The 12,538-nt window shown below is 37.4% G+C and overlaps 1 protein-coding gene across 19 annotated transcripts in view; it reads left to right on the top strand.

Annotated features, from left to right (window-relative positions):
- The window catches only part of C2CD6 (C2 calcium dependent domain containing 6), a 186,056-nt gene that overhangs the window by 34,341 nt on the left and 139,177 nt on the right, over window positions 1–12,538 (top strand). For all 19 annotated transcript variants that reach the window (XR_008522960.2, XR_008522956.2, XR_008522954.2 and 16 more), the window contains exons 6-8: window positions 4,847–4,891; window positions 5,891–5,959; window positions 8,129–8,208. Coding sequence is in view for 9 of the 19 variants with exons in the window: in XM_054549655.2 (XP_054405630.1) it covers window positions 4,847–4,891; window positions 5,891–5,959; window positions 8,129–8,208 (194 nt within the window). In the remaining 10 variants the exon portion in view is untranslated. The remainder of the gene's footprint in view (window positions 1–4,846; window positions 4,892–5,890; window positions 5,960–8,128; window positions 8,209–12,538) is intronic.

The following is a 12,538-nucleotide window of genomic DNA, read 5'->3' as shown; positions in this document are numbered from 1 at the left end:
GAGGCCAGGAGTTGGAGACCAGTCTGGCAACACAGCAAGACCCTGTCTCTACACACATAGAATTAGCCAGGTGTGGTAGCATGTGCCTGTAGTCCAAGTGACTTGGGAGGTTGAGGCAGAAGGATCGATTGAGCCCAGGAGTTCGAGACTGCAGTGAGCTATGATTGTGCTACTGTACTCCAGCCTGTGTGACAGAGCAAGACCCTGTCTCAAAAAAAAAAAAAAGAAAGAAGTCTAACCCAAATCTAATCAAGCTGAGTGTAGAACTAACTTCAAGTTTACGAGAATTTAGTGAGTAGGGAAAAAGTTAAACAGTACCTTAAGATAAGTACAGAAATGTGACATACTAGTGTAGATTCTTTAAATAGCTGTGGTCATTAAAAAAAAAAAAAACAAACCAAAACGCACCAAAGATGGAAGGAACTGTTCTAGATTTAAAGAGATACAACAAATTTGACTGAATACAGATTCGAAAAAGTTATAAAAGACTCTTGGGAGCCAGGCATGGTGGTTCACACCTGTAATTCCAGGACTTTGGGAGGCTGAGGGAGGTGGACTGCTTGAGCCCAGGAGTTTGAGACCAGCTTGGGGAACATGGTGAAACCGTTTCTCTAAAAACAAAACAAAACAAAACAAAAACAAAACCCACAAAAAATTAGCCAGGCATGGTGACACCTGCCTGTAGTCCCAGCTACATGGGGGGCTGAGGCAGGAGAATCACCTGAACCCAGTGAGGTCGAGGCTGCAGTGAGCCATGATTGCACCACTGTACCCCAGCCTGGGCAACAGAGTGAGACCCTGTCTCAAAAAAATAAAACATAAACATAAATAAAAGACATTCTTGGGACAATTAGGAAAATTTAATAAATATTTACTGAATATTAGAAAAAATTCTAGAATTGTTAATTTTCTTGGGTATAATACTGATATTGTGGATATATATGTATGAATATTCTTATTTTTACAGTATCCAAGGTAAACATTGGGAGTGAAGAGTAATGATTGCAACTTATAAATAGATCAGCAAACATATCTCTATACACACAGAGATTTTAAAAAATGGCATACTGTTAAATCAGATAAATTTCTAATACATAGAAAGAGATGAAGAAGGATAAACATATGGAGTAATGAATAAGTGTAAGCAACCAGAGATTCTCAAAAATATTTTGGGAGAAGATCTTTGGAAATGACTAAAGTTCCTTTGACTGTATGGCAATTTAGGCATCAAAAAATGTGACATTACTTATTAGTTAATTTTTGTTGAAGAAAATGTAGAAACTTAGATAGTTAGACTAGAAGCATATATGCAAACTTTTCAATATTTATTTTTATAAGATCATGAATAATATGCTAATATTTTAAAATACAAAGGTAAATTTTTTAAAATTCAGAAATCACCCATCATTCCACAATTCTAACATTTCATTGTTCAGAGTTTCTTTCCAATTCTTTCTTATAAACATAAACAGAAAAATAGAAAATATAAAAAGACCCAAATGCATATTCTGGAACTGAAAAGTAAAATATCTGAAATTAAAAATTTGCTGAATGGGCTCAACAGCAGAATGGAGGTGCTAGAGGAAAGACTATTGTTTTCTTATTACTTTCTTTAAAATTTGTGTGACTATTTAAAGTACAAATTATAACATGATCTGTGTGGTTTATAATGTTTGGAGAGGTAAGGCATATGACAACCACAGCATATAGCATAGGGAGAAAATAAGGTCTAAAGGACTTTTATAATGCAAGATTTTTGCATTTTCTCTGTTTTATTATAATAAAAATAGAGTTCAAGTCTTTATGTTGCTGCTTGATGCCATCTTCTCTCTCCTTCCTCTCCCTCAAGAAAAAATGATTATCCAAAACTTTGTATTTATTATTCCCTTATTTTTCATAGCTTTACTACTTATGTATGATTATAGAAATATTATTTTATATTTCTAAATATAGTATGTTTCTACTATTAATACACTTAGCTAGTGTTAATTTTTTGCTGCTGCATACAATTCCATATGGGTGTATTCCTCTGCCCATAAATTAATTTTTTAGCTGATTATTTATTTTTAATTGATAAATACTGTATATATTTATGGGGTACAATGTGATGTTTACACTGAAAAAGATTCAATCAAACCAATTAATATTTCCATCACCTCACCAACTTATCTTTTTTTATAATGAGGATGATGAAAATCTATTTTATTCAGCAATTTTGAAATATACAATACGTTACTATTAATCAGGCAGTGCAGTAGATCACTAGAACCTCCTCCTCCAGTCTAACTTTATACACATCTTCCCTTTCTCCGTTCCTACCCCTACTCCCCAGCCTCTGGTAACCACCTTTCTACTGTTTCTATGAGATTGACTTCTTTAGGTTCCACAGATAGGTGAAATCATACAGTGTTTGTCTTTCTGTGCCTGGCTGATTTCACTTAGCATAAAATTCTCCAGTTTCATCCATGTCACAAATGACAGAATTTCCTTTTATTTTAAAGCTGCATAGTATTCCATTGCATGTATATATATACATGCATGTATATAGTATTCCATTGCATGTAGATATATACATGCATGTATATAGTATTCCATTGCATGTAGATATATACATGCATGTATATAGTATTCCATTGCATGTATATATATACAGCACATATTCATCTGTTCATTTGGTGATGGACACTAGGTTGCTTCCATATCTTGGCTGTCGTGCTGACATGAGTGCAGATATCTTTTTGACATACTGATTTCAATCCCTTTAAATGTATACTCAGAAGTGGGATTGCTGGATCATATAGTAATGATATTTTTAATTTTTTGAGGAACACCCATAGTATTTTCCAGAATGTCTGTACGGGTTAAATATCACTTATCTGAAAAAGCCTGGGACCAGAGGCATTTTGGACTTCTAATTTTTTTTTTTTTGGAATATTTGCATATACATAATGAGATAGTTTGGGGATGGGATCCAAGTCTAAACATGAAGTTCATTTATGTTTCATATACATCTTGTACACATAGGCTGGTGGTAATTTTATACAATATTTTAAATAATTTTGTGCATGAAACAAAGTCTTCATTGTATATTGATTGTGACTTGTCACATAGGCCAAGTATGGAGTTTTTTTTACTTCTGGTGTCATTTTGGCACTCAAAAAGTTTCTGGAAAATTGTAGACCTACTCATTACAGCAGACATGACTATAGATATTGAGCAAGGATACCAAAGGTTAACGTGGTTTAAAAGATCCAGCCATCCCTGAGAGATGAGAGAAGTACTCAGTCCTATCAGGACTCAGCTTATCATGTAGAATTATGTTTAAGTAACCCCTTTCTTAGGAGGGTGCAAGGTTAGAGGTAACCAGGCCCATGCATGTTTGTGTCTTTCCACAATGTCAGGCTTTTATTAATGCTATTTCAATCACAAAAGCCACAAGCTACATGGAGTACCCAAGGAGCCAGTTCTCCTTAGTACCTCCCATTCACTCCGCATGCCGTGGGCACACAGGCTCAAGCCACTCCACAAGTCAGTCAATATTGCAAACATACATAATAGTACACTTAATATGTAAACATTACATTCCACAACAAAGTAGCATTTAATATCAAGAGGAAAAAGAAATAGGAGAAAAGGTTAACGAACCGGCCTATGGGGAGCAAAGAAGACAAAAGGAGCCCTCGTCTGGGCTGGGCGGTCTATTGGTCTTGCAAGGAAGAGTCTGAGGTTGCAGAACGTTCAGTGGCAGAAGTCAAGTTCTTATCGCAAGTGACTGTAAGATGGTGTCAGTTAAGATAGCTGTTTCGAGGTGCTGGAAGCCTAATCTTTTACAGTCACAGAGTCCTCTGCTGAAAACAGATAGTGGAAGAGTATGCTTGTTTCTGTCCTTATCTGGTTGAACATAGTCTTTATTTTTTTATTTGTGCCTTAAACAAAACATCTTATCCTTGTTGGCAAAGTGCCCTGCGAAATATAAAATAGAGTCTTTTTCTAAGATGGAGTTAGTTATGGCAAGGATGCTCGATACACCCTCAAAAACAATGTGGACATGGCAGTTCCTTTAAGACTTTCAAAAAGGGGAACTGTAACTTAGCAGGAACATTTTTGTCTACAACATAATAAAAATACATTTATTTCTGTTACTTGAACTTGGAATTTTTATTTTCGTCTTTTGAACATTCCTTATGTTTGTACTTTGGCTATTAGGTTCATATGTGCATTTGAAAAATTATTACCTGATTTGTGGTTTAGGTCATTGGTCCCCAACCTTTTTGGCACCAGGGACTGGTTTTGTGGAAGCAAATTTTTCCACAGACCAGCATGGGGAGGGTGGGTGGAGATGGTTCAAGTGCATTACATTTATTGTGCACTTTATTTCTATTATTATTACATTGTAATATATAATGAAATAATTATACAACTCACCAGAACATAGAATCAGTGGGAGCCCTGAGCTTGGTTTCCTGCAACTAGACAGTCCCATCTGGGGATGATGGGAGACAGTGACAGATAATCAGGCATTAGATTCTCATAAGGAGCATGCAACCTAGATCCCTTGCGTGCATAGTTCACAATAGGTTTTGTGCTCCTATGAGAATCTAATGCCCCCACTGATCTGGCAGGAGGTGAAGCTCAGGCAGTAATGTGAGTGATGGGAAGTGGCTGTAAATACAGATGAAGCTTTGCTCGCTTGTCCACCACTCATTTCCTGCTGTGCAGCCCAGTTCCTAATGGGCCATGGACCAGTACCAGTCCATGGCCTAGGGGTTGGGGACCCTTGGTTTAGATAATATGTGGGGAAATACCTGGGTAATTCTATATTTAAAATTGTTATTTTTTTTTCTAGAAAGGGTGCTTCATTGAAGAGGTCCAAGTGTTGCACAGAAACATAGTAAGGACTTTACTGAAACTTCCTAAGTTTTATGTGCATGTAATATATTCTTAACATTTCATGTAACTTTACTCTGATATTATTTGTAGCCTACATGTTTTTATTCTTTTAGTTACTGTACCAGTCACTGTTTGAAATAGTAGAAATGTATGAAATAGAAAGCACAATATTAACTAACAAAAATCTCCTCCTCCTTCTCCTCCTCCTCCTCTTCTTCCTCTTCTTTTTTTTTTTTTTTTTTTTAGCTAAATGGTGATAAAGAAAATTAGAAATCATTGGGTAAGAGAGTAGAATGCCTCTGGCTGCTGCCTTGACTGCATAGCCTCAGGAGCCTCACTTGCTAAATTGAGGAAGTATTATTTTTCTCTCTGGAGAGTTTCTAAAGAGTTGTTTGCAGTTCTTAATTTAATTTCTTTTTACGTGCTTAAAATTAGTAGTTGGATTAATTGATCTTTCTATTCAGAGAGGCTTTTGCTGCCAGTGGCCAAAACAGGGGCCAGGAACATAAAAAACAGAAGGATGGACACTTGACTTTATTACCTCTCATGCCCTCCTTTATCAACCTGGGTTTCACAGAAGTGAAATCACTTGTCTAAATCAAAATTTTATCTGAAACTGGGACTGGAGGTGAGAGGAGTGTGAGTAAATAATTAAAAATATACATACATGAATGTATATTTGTATATTCATACACATGTATGAATCACACGTATATATGTATGTCAGCATCTCAGTGTAATCCTAGTAACAATTAGAAGTTGATATTTTCCGTGTTTTAATTGTATAATACTACTTAACTTTAACATGAAAGGTTTTAACATTTCAGGAACTCAATAAATTCTTCTGTAGGAGTTCCTTGTGTAAATGCTTTTTTAAAATCAGGAGATTCATACTTTGGCTTTTCTAACTTATATATTTGTAAAGTAAAAATATCAGTTTTTGTCCCTTCTCCATTAAAATATCATCCTGATCAAACAATAAAATTTATCACATGTTTAGTTTGTCTGCAGGCTGGAGGTGGAATTTATGTTCTCCTATGGAAACTTTGGTTACGGATTTTCACATCAGGTTAGTTCCCCTCTTTTAAAAGATTATTCTGTTGTAACTCTTCAGTCAAATCATCCTCTTCTGAGGCTCTATTTCAGTTTGAACAATTGTTTAAAATAAATATTTTTAAAAGATGCTTCTTTACCTCCCGAATTTGAGGTGTATGGGCTTCTCTTCAGCCTCAAGAAAGATGAGACTTTACTATGATTTGTTTATACATTTTAAAGCAATGATATTTTATTCAAAATGTCTTCATTATAAAACTTGATTTTAGGCTAGGTGTGGTGGCTCACACCCATAATCCCAACACTTTGGGAGGCCGAGGTGGGTGAATCACCTGAGGCTGGGAGTTCGAGACCAGCCTGGCCAACATGGTGAAACCCCATCTCTACTAAAAATACAAAAATTATCCAGGCATGGTGGCACATGCCTGTAATCCCAGCTACTCAGGAGGCTGGGGCAGGAGAGAGGCGGGAGTTGTAGTGAGCCAAGATCGTACCACGGCACTCCAGCCTGGGCGATAGAGTGAGACTCTGTCTCAAAAAAAAAAAAATAAAACTTGCTTGTATTTGTGTGTACACATACATATTGATGTAATTTGAAACACAAGTATTCAAGAAATCAGTGTGGATTTCTGCATCTAAAAATAGTTATTAAAAATTGAGTAATTGCCTGGCCTGGTGGCTCACACCTGTAATCGTAGCTACTCTGGAGGCTGAAGCAGGAGGATCACTTGAGTCAGCCTGGGCGATATAGTGAGATCCTGCTCTGAGAAAACAAAATGGAGTAATTGATCTAATTCAGATAATATTTTGTACTCATATGGTCCTTTCCTCCAGTTATTTCAACATCTGGTGTTATTTGAACTCTCCTTGATTCATCAAGAGAGTAATAAACCCAAAGAAGATATCTTCCTAGTTTTGACTTCGTCCTTTAAATTGACTACCATAGGTCCACATTGCCACAAATACTTTTATGTACTAACTTATATCCTTTTCTTTCATTATATCCTTAGGCCAGATTCCTAGAAAGGAAATTCTTGTCCAAAACAATGACCTTTTCAAGGAATTATTCTAGGAAAGTTGTACCAGTATATACTCTCATCAAGTATTGAAAGAACTCTTAATATTCCTGGGTGTCACCAGTTTTGTGGTATTCAAAATGCAGTCCTCTTAGTGCTGCTGTTATATAGGGGAAATGACCTTTATTTGCATATCATTTTTCACTTTCAGTTTTTCCTTTCTAAAGTTTTGGGTCTTTTTAAATTAGGAATTGAAAGTGAAGACATCAGCCTTATTAAACAAGTCTACCGCTGTGTTAACTGAGAAATCTCTGTAATATGTTTTAAAATTGTGCCTATATTATATTATAATGATGTTTAATACATTTTGAATCAGAAGTAATATATAGATGAAAGCCACAAGGAACAAGCTTTTTCTTTCCCTTCTCTGCTTTGATTTTTTACTTTTTCTTCTGTTATTTTTTAAATTTCTTATCATAATTAGGCCTTATAGGGACCCCTAATTGTTTACTCCTTTTGTGACAGTTATAGCTTATGAGCACCAACTCCAGAGGTAGGTTTTGTGTCTGAACATAAGTATAATATGTAGTAATAGCCATTTTTAAGGAGAGGTATTCTTTTCAGATAAAACTGGGCAAGTATTATTTTATGTAGGTGGAATCTACTAAAAACCAGGAACAGAGGAATTGTATGGAAAAGAATGGGATATATAATAAAAGTTCAAAATAAAAACTTGATTTCATGTCTGTGAACTTTTCAGTGATATTGTCCCCTACTTAACCTATCGTGATACTGTAAACAGGGCACTACATTGGGGGCAGATAAAGCTACATTCAAGTCCTTACTCTTGCCTACTGTGTAGCCTTGAACAAATTACTGATCTTCAGTATCATCTGTAGAATATGCTTAGTTACTTACCGTATAGGTTTATTGAGATGGTTAAATAAGATTAAAAGTATAATAAAATGCTTGGCAAATATTTAGTACCCAATAAATGTTAGTGTCTTCTTTCCTCTCTTAATTCCTTATTTCCGTACATGTCTCATTTAAGGCCTAATTCATAGTCCTGGGGTATTCATAGCATTATGGTATCAATATGGTATGGTATTACAATTAGTGAGTTTTAATTGTAACTAAACAGTGCTAAAATACACTTACATTTTTTTCAGTTAAAACCTCTTCAGAAAATTACTGAACCATCCATGTTTATGAATCTTGCACCACCTCCAGAAAGAACAGATCCCGTGACGTAAGTGTTTTAAGTCTCATTAATATGGTCAGATCATGTGGCATTTAAAACAATTTTAATCCATTTGGTGGAGCATTTTGGTGGAGTTATTTTAAGAAGTCCCCAGGACATGGCCAGGATGGGGTAGACTCTGAGGTGAAGAGAGTAGTGAATTGTTTTGCTTAATAACAGGAAGAAATTTTGAATTTCTGGGTATAGCCCTGGATAGAGGAGTTGAGGACGTGTGGAGATAAAAGAAGAGAAGGAGTGCCAAGTTCATGGCTGAAGGAGGGAAGGGAGGAGTAGCTTAATAAGGAAAGCAGGCCAAGGAGATACCCCTTTTGGGAAAAGAGGTGAGAGACTTAACATCAGACTGTCTGATAGTTATCAGTTTTCTGCTCTGCAGTATAGTAATGTTACCCTTACCTCCACACCACTCCAATTGCTACAAAATCATCTGTAAAAAGTCTATGGTAAAACAAATGTCATTAGCAAACCAAAAGTAACTTAAAATATAGTATGCTAATCAATCTTGAAATTTCAACAATAAAAATGATTATAGAAAAATGAGCACCTGAGAAAGAAATTTAATCTATAGTGTTATCCAAGAATAAGAAATGGAAAAAAGCTGAAATGGGATTGAGGGAATTAGGTGTTGAATGGGAAATTCTGTTCTGAAGTGCTTATTTTCCTGTAGTCTCACCAACACTGGATATTATCATTAAAATACTTTATCTATTTGATATTGGTGATTTGTTGAAATAGTAAAGCTTAACTTTTTCTTTTGTTTACCTTTCTTCTTCATACATTGATTAAATAAACATTGATTGAATGTCTGCTATATCCCCAAGTCATGGCAAATACAAAGACATGTGAGGCCTTCTCCTTGCCCTTGAGTAGCTCATGGTTTAATGCAAAGTAACATAAAAAATAATTACTATGATGATGCAAATGTAATAAAAGCCCTTCAAGAGCCAAACATAAAGAACTGTGGGACGCCAAGGAGCTTCTAATTCTTGTCAGGGAAGTTGGGGAGGAAAGAATGATCAAGTAAGGCTCCACAAAAGAAAGTGCTTGGAGTGAGACTTGTAAAAGTGGTAGTAGTGCATCTGGCTGATTTTGGAGGAGTGAGGGGACACATTCTCTTGATAGGGCACAGAAGTAAAAGCAGGGAGCCGTAAGAGGCTCTGTTATGTTAGAGAACAGTCTTTAGTTGAGAGTGGCTAAGAGATTAGGAGCAAGGAGGAGAGCAATGAGGGATGAGCTAGAGGAGTTGGCAGGGGCAAGATACGGTGATTGAGAGTTCAGGCCCTAGAGCCAGACTGCATGGGCTCACATCCTATATGACCTTGGGCAAGTTACTCTTAGGCTCTTTATGCTTCATTTGTTGAATGGGATAAAAATTAAAACTACCCAATTGAGTTACTATGATGATTAAATAAGTTACATGTAAAGTACTTAGAACATGGGAGCAAATAGCAAAATGCCTAATTAGTTGTTACCTATTTATAAAATTAATAAATATTTTTCATTACCATCATCATCATTGTAGGTTTATGCTTCTCAAATGTGATCAAATTTTACTCCTTTGGGTTCTCAGGAATATACTCCATATATACTCCAAAAGAACTATTTGAGTTTTTAAATTTATATAGACAGAAATCTGGAGAACATGTATAGGGATGGATATTAAGGGCAGGGGATGATGGTGGAAGGAAAATAAAGTTGGATCAGGCTGAGTTTAGTGATATGGACTTACTAAACAGAGATTATTTTTATTTATTTATTTTTTTGGAGACAGGGTCTTGTTCTGTTGCCCAGGCAACAGATCATGGCTCACTGCAGCCTTGACCTCTTGAGGCTCAATCAATCCTCCCTCCTCAGCCTCCCAAGTAGCTGGAAATACAGGCATTTGTTACCACGTTTAGCTAATTTTTGTATTTTTTTGTAGAGACAGGGTTTTGCCATGTTGCCCAGGCTGGTCTCGAACTCCTGCGCTCAAGCGATCCACCACTTCAGACTCCGAAAGTGCTGGGATTGCAGGTGTGAGCCACTGCAGCTGGCCTAAGCAGACATTTTTGCATTTAATGCTGTAGCTTGGGGAGTTAGAAAGGGCTCTCATAGCTTGTTTACTTGAATGACTGAAAAAGGAACCAAAAGATGGCTCACAGTGAATTAGTTAGAAATGCTCAATTAATGTAGAGGAAGGGTTTTAGAGGCTCAGAGAAATTATGTTAGAGTGGACTTGCCATTTAAAATTGACTCACCCATCCTGGGAGGGTCCAGAAGACACACGTTTTACCATGACTATGAGAAATGAGTTTGTGAAGGGTACCCTGGCATCCTTGGAGAGCTCTGTGATTGCTCTTCCCTGTGGGCCAGACTTTACAGTGGCATCTGCAGTCACTGAATTGGGAAACTTAAATGCAATGGAAGTAATTGGGTCCCAGGGTGGCAGGAACCAAGTGAAGATACTCAACTACCAAAGGCAAGGTGGGCATGGTTACCATAATGTACAGTAGAATCAAAGAAGCAATCAGAATAGTCTTGCTAGTGCAAACCTATGGTGTTGGCTGTCTGATCATGTGTTCCTAGACATGAGTAGATAGGAAGCCTACTAAATTCTAATCTGATCTGTATAAGCAGAAAAGTTCTAGGTCAAGGGAACAAAAGTCTAACCTGCATCATAAAAACAGAGTCATGGCCTCTCAATCAATTCCCAGACTTGAGCTACTTTACAGACTCAGAACTCCTTTAATGAAAGGGAGGTCCTTCAAGGAAGGACCCTAGTATACTTCCAAAAATTTATGCTGTTAGTATTTCTCCCAGCCTTCCCCAAAGGGACCTATGGCCTTTTACCATGGTATTTGTGCACTGGGGAGAAGGGAGCAATCAGAGCTTTTGGGGACTACTAGACACTGTCTCTGAACTAACACTCTGAATGTCACTGTGGTCCATCAATCAGAGTAAGGACTTATGGAGCTCAACTGATCAGTAGAGTTTTGGCTAAGGTCCATCTCACAGTTGGCTCTGTGGGTCCCTGAACATATCCAGTGGTTATTTCCCTGGTTCTGGGATGCATAATTGGAATAGATATTCTCAGTAGCTGGCAGAATCATTGGTTTCCTGATCTGTGGAGTGAAGGCTTTTATTTTGGGAAAGGCCAAGAAGACGCCATAGAACTCCCTCCATCTATGAAAGTAGTGAACCGAAAGCAATACTGCATGGAGGAACTGCAGAGATTAGTGCCACCATCAGGGACCTGAAAAACACAGGAATGGCAATTCCCACCACATCTCCATTTAACTCCCATATTTGGCCTGTGAAGAAGACAGATGGATATTAGAGAAACACAGTGGATTCTTGTGAGCTTAGCCAAGTGACAACTTCAATTGCAGCTGCTATACTAGATGTGATTTCATTGTTTGAGCAAATTAACATATCCCCTGGTATCTGGTGTGCAGCTACAGATCTGGCAAATGCTTATTTCTCCATACCTGTTAATAAAGACCATCAGGAGCAGTTTGCTTTTGGCTGACAAGGTGAGCAATACACCTTCACTGTCCTAACTTAGGGGTATATCAGCTCTCTAGCCCTACATTACAATTTAGTTCCCAGGGATCTTGATTGCCTTTTTCTTCCACAAAATAGCAGACTGGTCCGTTTTATTGATGACGTGCTGATTGGACTTGGTGAGCAAGAAGTAGCAACTACTCTAGACTTACTGATAAGACATCTTTGTGTCAAAGAGTGGGAAATAAATATGACAAAAATTCAAGGGCCTTCTACCTCAGTGAAATTTCTAGGGGTCCATGGTATGGATGGTGATATCCTGTATACAGTGAAGGATGGGTTGTTGCATCTGGCTTCTCCTACAACAAAAAAGAGATACAACACCTGGAGAAATAACCACAGGTGGGCCTCTTTGGATTTTGGAGGTAATCTGTTCCTCCTTTGGGTGTGTTATTCTGGCCCATTTACTGGATGGCTCAAAAAGCTGCCAGTTTTGAGTGGGGCCCAGAACAAGAGAAGGCTCTGCAACAGGTCCAGGCTGCCATGCAAGCTGCTCATATCATGCAACAGATCTAATGATGTGTTAGTGGCAGCCATAAGGTACCTAGCTATTGGTCAAAAATTATTCTGAGAGGAGGGTGTTTATGATGAGATTCACTTTTAAACTGGCACACTGAGTAAAGCAGGTTGCTCTCCCTAGTGTGGGTGGGCCTCATCCAACAAGTTGAATGAAACAAAAAGATTGACTCACCCTGGGGTAAGAGAGAATTCCTCCTGCCTATCTTTGAACTGGGACATTAACTTTTCCCTGCCTTTGGACTCAAACTGAAACATCAGC

This window comes from Pongo abelii, chromosome 11, assembly GCF_028885655.2.
Source record: "Pongo abelii isolate AG06213 chromosome 11, NHGRI_mPonAbe1-v2.0_pri, whole genome shotgun sequence".
Classification (NCBI taxonomy): domain Eukaryota; kingdom Metazoa; phylum Chordata; class Mammalia; order Primates; family Hominidae; genus Pongo; species Pongo abelii.
This window is presented reverse-complemented; position numbering and strand designations above follow the sequence as displayed.